Source organism: Meleagris gallopavo, chromosome 5 (genome assembly GCF_000146605.3).
Source record: "Meleagris gallopavo isolate NT-WF06-2002-E0010 breed Aviagen turkey brand Nicholas breeding stock chromosome 5, Turkey_5.1, whole genome shotgun sequence".
NCBI classification, from domain to species: domain Eukaryota; kingdom Metazoa; phylum Chordata; class Aves; order Galliformes; family Phasianidae; genus Meleagris; species Meleagris gallopavo.
This window is the reverse complement of record NC_015015.2, coordinates 30596448-30612575: the sequence shown is the minus strand read 5'-3', so window position 1 is coordinate 30612575 and position 16128 is coordinate 30596448. Positions and strand designations below refer to the sequence as shown.

The 16128-nt window shown below is 37.0% G+C and overlaps 1 protein-coding gene across 1 annotated transcript in view; it reads left to right on the top strand.

The window, feature by feature from the left end:
* The window catches only part of SPRED1 (sprouty related EVH1 domain containing 1), a 36424-nt gene extending 21404 nt beyond the window's left edge, over nt 1-15020 (top strand). Inside the window, exons 5-6 of the mRNA XM_019615684.2 lie at nt 5981-6139; nt 10021-15020. Coding sequence (XP_019471229.1) covers nt 5981-6139; nt 10021-10680 — 819 coding nt within the window. The 3' untranslated portion in view covers nt 10681-15020. The remainder of the gene's footprint in view (nt 1-5980; nt 6140-10020) is intronic.
* The last annotated feature ends 1108 nt before the right edge of the window (nt 15021-16128 follow it).

The following is a 16128-nucleotide window of genomic DNA, read 5'->3' as shown; positions in this document are numbered from 1 at the left end:
GTTTTGTTTTGTTTTTTAATTTAAAAGACTGGTAAGACCATTTGATTTAATGTATCGTGGATGTGAGGAGTCATGCTGGCTTGTCCCACCTCCACATACGTGCGCATACACATACAGTTTGAAGGGGTAATAATTTATTTTTTCCTGTTTTATTAAATGAGCTGTTCTCCCAAGAGTCTAATAGTGTTTTTGGTGATGTCCTATTAAAATTTTTGAGTTACATTTATGCAAGACCATTTTAGAGTATGGGCAGAATTTTAAAGAAGAGGTTGACACTGGCGTATAAACATCCCAGCTGCCCTTATATCCACTAAGTTTCATCAGAACAAACTTCCAAACACTGGATTCATCTCCTCTCTTTGATTGAAAATATTTAGTAGTCATAATGCATATTAAGTACTCCATAATAGCAGAGTATCAAAAAGGTTATTACTTGTTAGCAAACTTACTTCTGTCTATACTCTGTAGTAACTACCACATATGTTGATATTCTTCAGCATCATTTCTTTCTTCATTAGTTAGTATGGAAAATAAAGTCCCTAGGATGTCATCAAGATAATTTGAAAACTTCAGTTTTAATAGGTCCTTCTCAATTACACCATCTGCTATCAAAGTGTTTTGCCTTGGCTGTTGTAGTCATCTTCTAATCATCTAGGCATCCTATACTTCGTGTGTACAGTTGAAATAGAAACATAGTATAAACTGCAAATTGAATTTCTTTAACAGTGATTCTGGCTTTTTTTAATTATTTTTTTAAGCCAAGTTGACTAGTGATGAACAAAGCAAAACAGGTTCCATTAATTGTTTTACTGCCTGATTGTAATCCACACTGAAGGAAGCAACTAAAATGATTTGAATAAGATCAAAACACATAGCCTTCTGATCTAGTCAGCAACGTTGGTGATATCTCAGTGCCTACCTGTAATGAACATTGATACATTTTACGGATGTAGCGGGTGGAAACATAGGTGTCCTAAACTTGTACATGCCCTTCTTAATTTCTTACTGGAAAACTGAACTCCTGTCTTGCTAGGAATTCCTATCTAGGCTAGCATTTTGCTTTTGAGTCACTAGATACTTTTTAATGTTCTTTAAATAAAATCTTGCAGAGAAGGTAACCTTTTCAATGACAATCAAATCTGTCATTGAAGAAGACATAGTTTCATAGTAGCTTCTGAGATGCTCAGTTGACAAAGAACATTGAAACCTTAGTATCAAAATACTGTCATTTAAAGGTATTGACACTTGCTCTTAAAGATTGCTTAAATGATTAAAATTACTATTAGTTATTTAATGAGCATACTATACGCAAACTGTTCACATCATTAAAAAACCCTCAGTGTTAGCAGATTAATTTGAAATAGAAACACACAAATGAGTTAATGTAGAGTTTTCTGATTTCCTGTAGTGTTTGTAAATAAATCCTTTGAATGTATGTGTATTTGGATGGAAATATATACTGAGAATTTGTCCTGGTAGGAGGTTTGAATTTTTTTGGTATAAATCCAGCTATTTTGAATGCAGTAGACAAGCAGCTTGTTTAAGTCAGCCTGCTTGTTTGTTCAGAGATTGGCTCAGATTCTTGTTCTCTCTAAGTACAAACTTTTTGCTCTAAAACTGATTGGGCTTAACAGCAATAAAAGGAAAGCAATCATTAGGATCTTTCTTTTTTTTTTTCTTCTTAGGAATAAATCTAAATGTGATCTATAGTTCAGTTCATGCCTTTAAAAATACTTTTGTAGAGGTTTTGGAATTTAAAATTCATAAGTCTTGTGAGAACTGAAAAATACAGCAGATTGAGTCTGTTTGTCAGTTTTTGTTGAGTCAGACATTGATGTTAGAGGCTATCAACACATTTTAACAGTTTTGAAGTAATGAGAAGTGAAGCACTTCTGCTTGCGAGTTTCTTACTACTTGATGCAGAAGAAAGCTGAAGTCAATTAAATTAAGGTGGGATCTTATTGGGTTTCTTTGGTTGTTTTGTTGTTGTTGTTGTTTTGGTTTGGTTTGCTGTTTTTGTTTTGGTTTGTTATTATTATTTGTTTGTTTAAGTTGGCTTTCAGAAATAGATATAAAGGGGAGAAGGCCTGAAACTTATAAACACTGTTTAAAGGATTTTGTTGCAGACAAGAACAACATAAATAGTTGACACGTCTCATCATAAATACACTATTTAGTGAGCATTCAGTGTATTTTGTCTGGAGACAAAGGTTTGAACAAGCTTCATTTTACAAAAGTAATTTGGCATTGTAAGTTGTAAAGAAATGTGGAATGATTTATACTTAACACTGCTGTCTGTATAGAGAAAAACATGTGACATGACTAAGCACTGAAGATCAGCAATATTTAGTGTATATTATTTAACTGCATGGAAGTAAATGTAGTATCAATTTGTTATTAAAGTAAAATTAATAATAAACAAGCTAATTTTATTTATGTTTATTAGGGCTTTGTGGTGTAGTATTCGAAAAAGACAATTCTTTTTTCTTGCCAATATCCACGACCACTTATTTGTATCCCCATCTCTCTCTTACTTCCTCAGAGTTACACTTACTGTCTTAATTTATTCATTTCTTTGTTTGAATTCCTAATAATCTTTGCCATGCTTTATATATTCTAGTAGAGTATCCTTGCAAGAAATACGTCAAATGCCTTACTTTTTACTTCAAACTGAGACTAATCTACTTAATATTTCAGTTAATGTCAGAAGTACATGCCTGATTGTGGTAGAATTTCTTGCCAACTCTGGAAGTATTTGCTCCATCAGTCATAGGAGTAGCTAAAGCAGAAGGAAGTTATTTGAGTGGTTTTGAAACCCGAATCATTTATTCACAATTAAGAATTACAGACAAAAATGTAAACTCCTTTGCGGTGGTTACCATCAAACAGCAGATTTTCAGGCCTCGTGGGAAGCAAATACAAGACCTGGGATGCAGCGGAAGTGTGGTCTCTCAGACATCCTTCTGTGTAATCATTAAACTTAGAGCAGAACATTTTTAACAATGTTTGCAGAACAATGTTGAATTCTCTCCCGGACTTAACTCTGGCAAACTGGGAGAAGTAAGGAGAGAAAACTTGGAGAAGAAGAAAAGCTCAGTCTGGTTTTCATTTTCTCTACAGCTGTCATCTGGCTTTGAATTCTGCTGGAGAGCTACAGCTGGAGTCATTTTATTGCTTTACCCAGCATCCTTTTGCCTGCGCGCACAGAAATGTTTTAGTAGTCTTGGAAAAAAAATTCAGAGTATCTCTTAGCAACCATAGGACAGTAATTATTATACCAGCAGCTGGGAGCAAACCAGATTTCCGTTATGCATTAAAAACTGGCGTAGGTTACTCTACAGATGATACTGAATAACCTATGCCAGTACTGTACTTTGCAGGCGGTGGTTAAAGGATATTGAATGTGGGCGATGTAATTGCTTTGGGCAGTAGAAAAAGGGAACGCGTGCATCTGTGTTTGTGTGTAATATTTAATATACCAAACTTCGTTCTTCTGGAAAAGTTAACATTTGTGTTTTATTTGAATGCATTTTCAGTACAGTAGTGTTTTTGTTTTTAGGACTTCTCCCTTCAGGTCATCAGTCTTTCCATTGCAGATAGGGGTTTCAAGTGTTTACAACCTTGTCATAAAATGTTACATTGGAGCAGGATGCATCTGTCCAAAGCAGCTCTTTCTGATACTACTAAATGTGCTTTAGCTGTATTTAAACTATCACCTTGATTATGAATGCAGTGGGTATTTATCCATCATTTCATTAGTTTTGCGTGATGAGTAATTATTGGCTGATGGTGATCAATAACTTACTTATTCACTTTTCATCTTCGTTGAGACTCAAAAGTTAGGTCATACCACTTACTTTCAGTGTCTGGGTTGCTAGGCTGATTGCTGGTCTTTCTCAACAGTTGTCTTGCAGGTTCTTAGAGTTCCTACCATACAAAGTTGAAATACCTTTATCTCCTGCCACCCCCGCATTTGTCCTTGAAGTAGGTTGAGATGCTGGAATTTAGCAAAAGCATTTCAATGTACTTGCTGCATACAGGACACAAAAGCTTACTTTAAGATCAAGATTTAAGGTCTTTATTTTATACATCACTAACTGGCACTGTTAAGACTGTAATAGATGATTGGTGACTACATCTTTTATAGGGAGAGTGTGTGTCACCTGTAGGGGCAGAAAGCAATGTAGGGTGCTCCAAAGCAGATCCAGGACTGGAATGTGTACAGGTATCTCTTTTCCTGAAAAGGATGGAGCAGCAATGCTTGCGTCTCCCACCCTAGACCACACGAATTCATGGTAGCTATGCGGGTTCTCAACTCGTGTTAAGGTTAGGTAGTGGTTTGTAATGTTGTTTATTTCACTGGGCAATATACCTTCAAGAGTATGTCCTGCTGGCAAGGTATTTGATACTACACTAATACTTGATGCTTTTTTTTACTCTTAAGATAAATATACATCTTTGAAATCTAACACTTGCTAGTCATTTCAGCGTTTTCTACTCCATTCTCGGCAGTATTTGATGAGAAAATAGAAGGCTGATGGCTTAGTAGTGTTGTGGTGCTCAAGGACCATACAAGTGCTTCTTTTTGGAGCTTTGCCTGTCTTCAGTATTTTTTAGCTGAACTTCAACCTTATTGAACTCCTGTCTTTCCTTTCATGGAGTATATTTCACTGGTATTAATTAAAGTTGATAATGAATTGACTACTTAATTTAAGTGTTTTTCCACTCAGAGACCTTCTGAGTGTTATGTAAGTTCTTAGTGGTGGTTTTCTTTCTCATAAACATTAGCAACAGAGTAGCTGCTTTGACTTAATCTGAGTGTATTTTAATTTGATGCATGAAGCTTTTATGTATCTCAGGTGCTCATGAAATTCCAGAGCAAGTTTCTTAATTATTTTGATAAATGAAAGCTAACAATTCAGTGTTAGCATTTAGCCTGCCAAAATTTCAGGTACAGGAAACTACTTCCTTGGTAATTTTCTGCAGTATTTTTTATTGTTTGCTTCATTCATGCTTTCTTGATGTATACAAATCCTTATAAGAAATCTTTATAGTAAAATGGAAATATTGCTGGAAGCAGGATGATGCCAGAATTTTCTCAGAGCTATCAAGTGATGACAGCTAACTTTGCAGCGTCTTTCAATGCAAACAAAACATACAGCACTTTTTTTTTTCTTTTTTAGCAACTTAATGAGATTTATATCAATATGCTCCACTGTGTCTCAAGCATATCCCACTCAGCTTAAAGAATGGGAAGCGTTTGCTTTTCTCTTCTCAGAAAATTGGATCATCTTACAAGCCAATGTTCCACCCAAACATAACTACTTCTTCCTCATTCTGAGTAGCATACGTTCTGTAGATATCTCATTATACACTACCACATGGTGTCAGTTTTGTATCAAATTGCCTAATGTAACCTTAGTTTTAAAAAGACAGCCATTAGCTGTTTAATACACACTTGCTGTAATTAGATATTTTAATTGAGCCTGTATATGGTAACACTGATTTTCTCTTCCTTTCTAGCAGATCTGTTAAGCACTCTTGCTTCTTAACTTACTAAAAATTCTGACTAGCTTTTGCCCTATTAGTCTTAATTTTTCTTTCCTACAATTCTGTATTTGTAAATACTGGCAGCCTTGTGGGTAGTTAGGGAAAGCATTATCTTGGGGCCTGGATTAACCCCTCCTACACTAAAGAAGTTCGTTGTATTGGATTTGGCAAATGAGTTAAAGGCCTGTATCTCTGACTCCCCAGTTGCGTATGCTCTGCAGAAAATGAACTCTTCATTTCCAAAGCTGACTCATCGTTAAGAAATGTATTTATACGTACATACAAATGTGTATTTTAAAATGCTTGTGTTTATAGATGTCTCTAACAAATTGTGTAGAATTTTACTGCTTTTATGTAATGACCTTGGTACTTGAAGGGCAGTTTTTGTGTAAATGCAAAATCATTTCAAGAATGTTCTTGTTTGCTCCAGAGTACTCAAGAAAATACATCTGGTTCATTAATGAAAGATCACCTTTTCCAACACGAAACCGTAGTAACCAGTGAACCTTACAATACTTCAAACGTAAGGCCTTCAGCACTTGAAGATTTCAACACCAGGAGAGCCTGTTTTCCTAGTCAACCTAGCCAGGTAAGACCACCAATGAAAACAGTTCTTACTTTGCTTGCTGTATTGCTGGCATGGGATGCAGCTTCTGACAAGAGAGCGTTTTCATTCTAATTCCTTTTTTGTAGCATTATATTGTGGACTTCTTGAAATTGTCATTATAAATTTTGCAGTTGAAATACACAGCATTATTACCACAGAATCATAGAAGTAAAGCTTTGTGAAGATACAGTGCAGCAGACTACATGAGTAGGTCTTTCACTTTCTTTGAACTCATATTTCTGTATCATAGACTTTGCAGCTTTGAGCTGCTATTTGAATTGTTTAGAAAATGTAAACTGGCCAGTTTCAATCTTGTTTACATGTATACTAATACTGTTTTGATTAGAAATATTTAAAGGTGTTGTGAAATTGTGGAAATGGATGCTTAGGATGCATTGCACAGTGGGGCAATTGTGAATATTTTTAGTGAAACTTTGTTCATGCTAGCTGCCTGCTAAATACTCTATTTCAGTACAGAAAGGGAGGTTGTTGGTTACACATGAAAGGTAATAAGCACCTTGCAGACATTCTTAAGAGAAACTGAGTTGTAAAAAAAACAATAGAGGAGCTTAAATTGCTATATGTTCTAAGAGCATATTAAACTAATATATAATTGACTAATTAAAGATTGAGTATGTCCCATCTGATAAAAAATTGACATGAAAGTGCTGGAAGTCACTTCTTGGATGCTGAAGTAGTGGGTGATTCCACAGAAATTTAAGTAGATAAATATTCTTTAAAATATTTTTGTCATTGTAGCACTACCTGCATCAACATACTGTGCTTTTTGTGTAGTCTTGTTGTGCACTTTTTAGAACATAGGTGAGTCAACAAAACTTCACATTCTGTACATGCAAACACTGCTCTTGCTGCTGAGCTCCACGCATGGTGGTCATGTAGCACAGCAGATTTTGAGGTAAATAACAATTTTGTTTCAATTATGTATAAATATGTTTGAACGCTTACTGTGCTCCTAAGTCAAATAACAAGAACATGCTGAAACTAAAGAGGTTATTAATGGCAATTGAATTTCTTTCACATTATACTGTCACAATGTTATTTAAAAAAAAAAAAAAAAGGAGAACCAACTCCTTCACCTCCTTATCTTCTGGTGTGTTTAACTTAGCTTAAATGTAACTCTTTGCAATGTTACTTTTAGCTACCATTGTCTTCCTATTGTAGAGTTTCAACTGGAGCAATCAGGTGCATCTGTTCGAAGGGAGTCAGGGAAGGCTGCAGTACTGAGCAAGTGCCGTGCCTTGCTTGCAGGTGTAACCCTTCAAGTAAGGCGCAGTGCTGGGAAATTGAGCCATGTCAATAAAGATTTTCTGCCTCATTTCCAGTTGTCTAATTAGGTTTGCAGTGAGATTCTCTGTGGAGTTCATTTGTTGTATTATTATTCCTCGCTTCCTGCTTCAGATGTTACGCAGAGGTTTCACCTCTACTAAGATATTACTGTGAATATCAGAAGACTAGATGATAGTTTTCGTTGCATTTAGCTGGTATTTGTGCCTAATGAAATCTGGGCTGTATACTGTTCTTCAGTTTCTCTGTATGTCTTGCTTTCATATATGGGTCCCATTAAACACCCAATATGAACGAATTCTATAAATAAAGCTTTTCCAATGTTTGTTTTCCTGTTCGCTTGTTTTTTTCAGTGTTTATCACTTGCTTTCTTAAAGATTTCTTAGTATCAGCTACATGTTGGACTTTTAAGTGTTTTCTAAGTGTTTTGCTGAGGACTTGAAAAAAAGAAAATAGTTCTATGTATGTGTTGTGTTACGTTCAAACAAATAGAAAACAAAGATTGAGGAGAGGTCAGATTTTATGGTTGTTGGTATCTACTGTAACAGCAAATCGGGGAGATGGGAGATAGGAGTGGGGGTTTTGGGGTTTTAACTTTTGAACAGTGGGTTTTAATGTCTTAAAAGCATGCTTAGTACTCTATTTGAACAGTGAGGTAAGGATCTTTGTTCTTGTAACACATGGAATTGTAATGATGCTTTTAGTACTTTTCTCCTTGAATTTATGCTCATAACAGTTTGAAAAAGGCAGTTCTCCATAGCTAGTTATTGATGCTAAAGCAGTAGGCTGTTTCTCCTCTTTTGAGCGCTGTAGAACTTAGCAGTCTGTATTTATAAGCAAAAGGTTGAATTAACTGCTTGCACCGGGGACTGGGAATGTATGGAAGAGCAGAGGCATCAGCTGAATGGGATGGAGTCTTTTTGTACAGCATGTCCTCTAGACCTTGTGGATGTCCAACTAAATGACTTGAAGCCAAGACAAAAATTGTTCTCACTAGCATACTCCAGTTGAAGCTCATAGGGCAGAGCAGCTTGTATACCAGTTCTGTAATACATATCACACAAGGATTCCTGAGCAGCCTATGGATATGCCAACTTCTAATTGTGAGAATATTTTAAGAACCTATTCCTTCCGCTTCTGCCTTCTGCCCCAGAACTGGAACATGCACATTTCCGTGTAGTAGGACCAAAGATGCTTGCACAGTGAAATAGAAATGTTAACTTAAAGCATCTTCAGACATGCTTTGTTTCACATAGCAACAACATTAGGAATCATCAATTTGCTCAGTACTAGTAAGGTGGTATGTACTCTCAAAGCAATGACATGGATACCAGAGAAACCCTCAGTAATTTCTGATTCTGGGAGAATTTTTAAGACTAGTGCATTAGGAAGTGATTTTTCTGTCTTTTCGGTGAGGTATTTTGCAGTTGACAGGAAGGAAAAAAAGCTCCAAATCTAATTTCACCTCTGTTATATTCTGTCTCTGATTATAATAGCCCTACGGCATAGGAAAATAATTGCCTGTCTGGGACATGCTGACACTTTTCCTTTATTGCTGGACTCTCTGCTGTTTTCAAAGTTCCTTCTATACTTGTGCTGTATTTGTATTCTGTCACTATTTGCACGTTTTCTTAAAAATCACTTCTGATTCCAGTAAGATGTGGTCTGCTGTATTAGACTTGTTTCTCAGTTCTGCAGTATTTCAGTTCCGTGTTTCAAATCTGCCATCTTCAAAATTTTTTTCATTGCAAGATAGAGTAAACAAGAAGTCTGATCTGTTTCTGTGCTGTTTTGTTTTATATTTAGCATGTTCTTTGTTATTTGCCCATTAAGGTAAACATTCTTGAATTATGGCCAGTTCCGTTAACTTTAAAAGTTCTCACGAGTTTGTCTACTGGCATCCTAAGCTGACCAATTTCAGTAACATACAGTCTGTTAGCTAAGGGTGAGGTGCGTTTAGAAGCTGCTGTTATTGAATACAAGAAATTTGTCTGATAGTACTATTGAACTTCACAAAATATTACTCTTACATGTGGCAAAATCTGGAACACAGCTTTGTGTAATCAATATTTAATACTATCATAGCAGAACTGGAGGAAATTTGAAAACTCAGAGCAAGAGTGAGGGTTATGGAAAGCTCCTCCTAGATAACATGAGCGACACAGCACGAGTTCATCTGGGAGTTAATCCTAGAGGTTGTCACCGATACATGAGACTGGCAAAGTGACATAATGCATCATTGATCTGTAGAATTAATTGCCACTGTGAGATGTTAAATCCAAATTTTGAGCCTATTCTGAGGTACGGTGTGAAGTTTTATGTGCATACCAACATGTCCAGAGCCCTTGTGAGACATAAAGCGTTAGGAGGGAATATGAAACCTCATGGTGCTTGTATCACGAGGAAGTCTGTAAATGGTATCGGTAAGAGAGTGAGCTGAAAAACCTGTTTACATGCAGCAAGAAAAAAAAAATCCCACGCTCTTAATTATTTACATTATATGTGAACATAAATTTGAGACTTAACAGCAGTAAACTAATCTCACTTTGTCATTTCAGGTCCCACTGAAGCCGATCAGACACGTTAGTTTTCAAGATGAAGATGAAATCGTTAGAATAAACCCTCGTGATATTTTGATACGTCGTTATGCAGACTACAGGCATCCTGACATGTGGAAGAACGACCTGGAGAGAGATGATGCAGACTCAAATATACCATTTTCTAAATCAGACAGTAAAAAATCTGACTATTTATACCCGTGTGGGGATGGAACTAAGTTGAATTCCCTGAAAGACTCAAAGAGTTCTGTGGTATTTAAAACTCAACCCTCATCATCAAAATTTAAAAACTCCAAAAGAAGAAAAGAGGACGGTGAGCGTTCCCGCTGTATATACTGCCAGGAAAGGTTTAATCATGAAGATAATGGCAGAGGAAAATGTCAGGATGCTCCAGATCCTATTAAAAGATGTATCTACCAAGTCAGTTGCATGCTTTGCGCAGAGAGCATGCTGTATCACTGCATGTCAGACTCGGAAGGAGACTTTTCTGATCCTTGCTCGTGTGACACTAGCGATGACAAGTTCTGCTTACGCTGGTTAGCACTGGTAGCGCTGTCGTTCATTGCTCCATGTATGTGCTGCTACCTCCCCTTGAGAGCATGCCATCACTGCGGTGAGGCGTGTGGGTGCTGTGGAGGGAAGCATAAAGCTGCAGGATGAATCAGTCTTGTGCCAAACAGAGCTGAAAATCTTTGTTTCCAGGAAGCATCTAACTTGGATTTGTGGAAGCTTTTTGGCGAGCCGAAGGGAATCTTCTTTCACGTAAGAGATGCTCGATGTGGAAGAAGCAACAGGACTTGTCAGACCTTGGCATTTTACAAGTGCTAGCCACGCCTAACTGTTTCCTTTGAGCACGTGGCGTTTGTTGCGAGTTGTGAAGGAGATTTTGCAAAGGAAAGCCTGTTCTTATTATTGGCTATAAAATGAGTATATAAACTATGATTATACTAAAAGGGATTAACTTTTGCCACTTTGTACATTCATGGTTTAGGTGAGGGGGCTCTTTTAAAAGGATTAAAACTTACCTGAGGGGAAATTTTAACTAAAAGTGCACTAGTGACAGTTGATTTAAGATTAAGAAAAGTTAATACTCGGCAAATGAGAAATGAAACTGATTTTAAGTGCAACTAAATCACTTATTAATAGTTTTTTGGAAGCGACTTTATGTATAAATAACAAATGTTTATATTTAACTAAATGTGTAAGGTACGAATTATTACATGTTAAACTTCCCTTCCCTCTGGTCTAGTAGGTATGGACCATATCTACTGTCACATTCCATTGTAGTACTTTAAATATTTAATTAGTTAATTTAGTTGCATTTTTATTCCAGATGGACAAATTGATATTTTCAGTCCTGTTTCCCTTCAGCTACAGTTTGTGTTGAGTTGTATCCATACATTCTGATAATCTAAAAACTTTTAAAATATTAATTATTCTAGTCTTGAGTGACCAATATTTTTTTTTAAGCACAGATGTAATTGTCTAAAATGTTCTTGTTAGAACATAACATTTATTTTTATATATAAATGACTTTGATTTCAACATAATAGCAAAAAGGAAGCTGTTTCTGTTGCTCAACCAGCAAGTTGTTTTCTTTTGGGGCATCCTCCAAAAAATACTTTATTACGTATACAGATGTTCATTAAGCAAAAGGTACATTAAGGCAGTTGTAACGAGTTGTCATCAGTGTTCTTGTTTATCTTTCTGTTAAACTAGGATCCTGTTCAACTGTTTATCGAGTACTATGATTAAAACAAAAGATTAATAACAAAAGTGAAATTGTTTTCATTATTTTGAATTGCAGCTTTTTCCTACTTCAACATGCAAGAGCAAAACCACTGGTTTTGAGCAAAGGAAAGGCAACAGAAGACTTGAGAAGTAAGCCCAGGCAAAATTGGAAGTGAACTTAATGAAGTGAATTTGGAGGGAGGCTGGGGAGTGGGATGGAGGGGTGCACGTATGCAGACATGGCGCTGTGCATATTTGTTACGGCTTTGTATTCACTAAGTGTTTAATTTTCAGAAAAGAATTAACCAATTAACCATTAGAGAATTTTTTAAAACATACTTTGCTCTGCCGTGAAGTAAGAAGCATTTGCTTCTCATTAAAAATATGTAAAACAGTAAAAATATTCAGTAGGGTAGGTGCCAATTTGCTGCTGCAGCTGGAGTGGGACGGATGGACTGTCCTCAGAGTATCCCGTGTTAAGCAAAAGTAATTGAGTTGAAAAGACGCATGTTAACTTTTCTCACCCTATGTATTTTTCAGTATCATTTGTGTAGGTCAGTGCCCTTAGTTTTCTTTTGTAGCCCAGGATTAAAGGAAGCAAACATGTATCACATCATTTGTCTGTAAAATACTTTTTAAAAGAAAACATTTATATTTATATTATGGCTTCAATTGACCACATTATGTACACAGCTCATCTCAAAGTATTATTTCACATTGAAAGGAAGAAACATTATTGATAACTGTAGAAGCTATGAAAGAGCTTCCAGTTTTGTAATGAGTTGATTGGATGAATTAAGTCCACAAATATGATGCTGTAGCAGCAGTCTTGCTTTTTACTGTTACTGCATTTGCTGCTGTTCTGGTTGATTGTCATGCTTCACACGTTTTCAGCTGAACTTGGTTTCCTGGAATAGACTGTTAACCTTAAAAAAAAAAAAAAAGGATAAAATGTAAAATAGTAATGTCTGTCTTGTGAATGGGGTACATTTCGTATGTTTCAGTGCTAGGTTCCTAACTCAAGGCGAAGAGAGGTGTGAACGACCTAAGAACAGAATTTTCTGGCTGTATAGGTAAATACTGTAGAATCCTACTCTGTATATACTGCAGAAGGAAATGAATTTAACAGTTTCCTCTGAGCACTAGTACTGTATTTTATATAAAGCATACATGCTTTAATATTTTTACTGAATGTGTGCATTAATATTCTCATTTTGCATTTAACTGCTTTGCTAAAATGTTTTCATCGCTTTGCCTTCCCCTTTAAAAGACTTGTTCCATCTGAAAAAATGTTGGTGACGTTTCAATGTTCACTTTCCTTCTTGTGATGGAACTTGCAGCCTGCATGCCCGTTCTGAGATTAGTGAAGAGAAGTGCAGAAGTACAGTTACATAAGGGTTGCTTTTTATTAGGATGCACGCATACTTTTTTCTCTCCTGGTGCTAGGGATCCTATTCACGCTTGCAGTTATGAGTAACAAAAGGTAGACTCAGATCAAACCCTTTCCAAAATGGGCTCTTAAATCTGTGCGTCTTTTGTTTTTGACAGCAAGTAAAATCTGTTTTCTGAGCTGTTTTCTTAAGCGTTTGGAAAAGAGAAGTTCCTTCCCCAGCCCTGACCCCCCTCTCCCTGGGCATCAGAGCTGGAGCTTGCCAGGCATGCGGCAGCGGAGCTTTGTGTTGCTTGCAGGGGAGACCCGAGCCTTGGGAAACCGTCGGTGCATACTAAGTCCCTCGCTCACTGAGAGCCTCAGTTACCGTGAAAATTAAACGTTTCCTATTGAAAGGAAGTGGGGGAAGCCAATTGACAGCGGCGCTCGTGCGCCATCTGCTGGGAGAGAGCGCTCGGGCTTCACGCACACGCAGCTCCGGCCTCGCCGTCACGTAACGCGCTTTGGTGCGGCGTTACGGCTGCGGAAAGAGTTTGTGAGTGCGAATGGACGCAGTGGAAGCGTGACATCGTGCAGGGATTCTTTGTCTCATCGTGCCTCTTAAATTTTACTGTTAGTGATAATTGAAAATTACTAAAATGCTTTAGTCGTACGTTCTGCTAGGCTGTCATAGTTACTTTATTGCATGAAAGTATAAAAACGAGGAATGGAACAACTTCTTCGGGTGGTGTCGTTAGGTGTGAGAGATTCCTATGTGAAGTGAAGGCACATGGGGGTATTCCTGCAGAAGAAATCTGGGTTTTTGGCTTGTGATGCGAATGGAGCCTGAATACACACAGGTGTGCCTGCGCACCTCCTCGTGCACTGCAGTGGTTTGGAGGCCTACACCCACAGCTGCACACAAGATTAAAGCAATATTCTGAAAATCTACAATTACTATGGTAACTGCTTAGAGTAAATAGCAGCAAAGGATGGCACAAACTTCAGCTGCCTTCCCAGAGCTTATGTAAGGGATGCTGCAAGCAGGCTTAACCCAGCTCCTCTAGGAAAACGAAGTCTTCAGAAGAATGTCTTAATTTTGCGTGTTGGGATATCGCATTCCCTTTTCAGTTATGTTCTCTTCAGAACGTTCTGTTCATGTGTACCTGGAGGATAATGCTCAACTCTTGATTAAATAATGCACAGGTTCACATTAGACTTTAAATCTTTGCAGAGTGTATGACACAGTATACAACCAGCACAGTGATACATTTATCTCAATAGAGTGAAGATCAGGGACACAGCTGGCAGCAAAACACTAGTTTTTAAAAGATGCTTTACGGTACTCTTAGTGCACAGCAGTGGGGTGGATAAAAGTTCCCTTTCCTTTGGTGCATTGACAAATACAAGGAAGGGTGGGCTTGAGGAGCAAGGCAGCGTTTGGTTTCTTTTTGTTTGTTTGTTTTCCTGAAATCTTCTCTTTCTTGATTGCAAAATTCATGGTTAGTTGAAGAAATTGAACCATTTGCTGAAGGAGCAGCCTTCATCTTCGATATAATCTGTACAGAATTTTTTCCTTTTGCTTGGTGCTGTTTGCTTTCCACCCTTATGACCTCAAAGTGCCTCACGTGTATATTGTCTCCATTAAACTTCAACTGCTATTTCTTTCTGCTAATTGGTGTATCATTGCATTAACTCATCCCATAGGTTTTTCCTTTTACGTCAATGAATACAGCTTGTTACTTTGAGTATATAATGTAAATATGCCCTTAAATTTGTAACAGATTTGTTACATTTCCTTGTAAGCTGACATGGCAGATGACACCTTAAAAATTGTTTAAATGTTTTTTGTTTTTTGTTTTTCCTGTAATTACCTGATTAAAAGTGTCTTGAAATGAAACTGCTGACACGTTGTTCCATTCTGTGTGGGGATTATTCAGAACAGTGCCTATGAAGTCAAGTGTTACAAGCACAAGATCAGAATAAACAGACGTAAATCCAGGTAACATTTGGTCACAGTGTTCTGTGCACTGATTAAGCAAAATGTTGATCAAATCATTTTTTTATATTTTTTTTATAGTCAAAACTAAGCATTGCATTGCCGTAAAGGTCCCACAGTTCACTGTGAGATCTGTTCTGAAGAGTTGCTCTACCACTGTAAATAAAAAATGTCCTTGGTTTTAATCAACAGCAGCACTTGCTCTTGCCATCATACTGTGCAGGTCAAGATTCCTTTATGTAACACAAATTCTCTCTATTCAAGATTCCAGCACTCCCAGCACAAAAATGTGCATGTTTAAAAGTAATTTTAAGTAATTTTAAAATAATAAAAATATATGCAAGAAAAAGAATAAAAAATCAATCTGTTCATGAAGGAAAATGGAGCTGGAGGTGAAGATGTAGAAATCTGAGAGGCAGCAATTTTAAGCTCAGTGGTCAGGATCTAGGATGGTCTATTCTAAGCAGAACTTTACTCGCCTTTAGGTCTTGTATATTCTTTCTGGTTACAACCAGCACACTAATTAGCACTGTTCTTCTGATCAGTTTCCTAGTGAGAAGAACTTTGGTTGCTGGATGTAATCATGGTGGACAATTAACTGCTGGTACCTGAGCTTTTACTGTGTGATTTCTCTGCTAGAGAAAGGAAAGGGATGAACAAATTAAGGCACAAACAAGGGAGAGTTTCTTAGGGAGTATCATAAGTCTCTGTCAGGAACACACATAAGAAACCAACTCAGCATTTTTCTTTTCTTTTTTCTTTAAGAAAAGCTACACTTAAACAAAAACAAATTATTGCTGTCAGCAGCTATCACTGTCCCTCAGGCAGAGCAGACTGCTCCTTCAAATGCAGTGCCAGTGGAGCTCCAGTGTACTTAGGTGCTTTTTCTGTTGTAGCTTTATATTTATTATCTGTGAGGGAAGTAGTACAACAACTTGGTCTTTCTCATGGTTTTGCTGTCACTTGTTCCTTCTTTCTTTATGCTGACTGAAGCTTTCCTCAGTTTTCT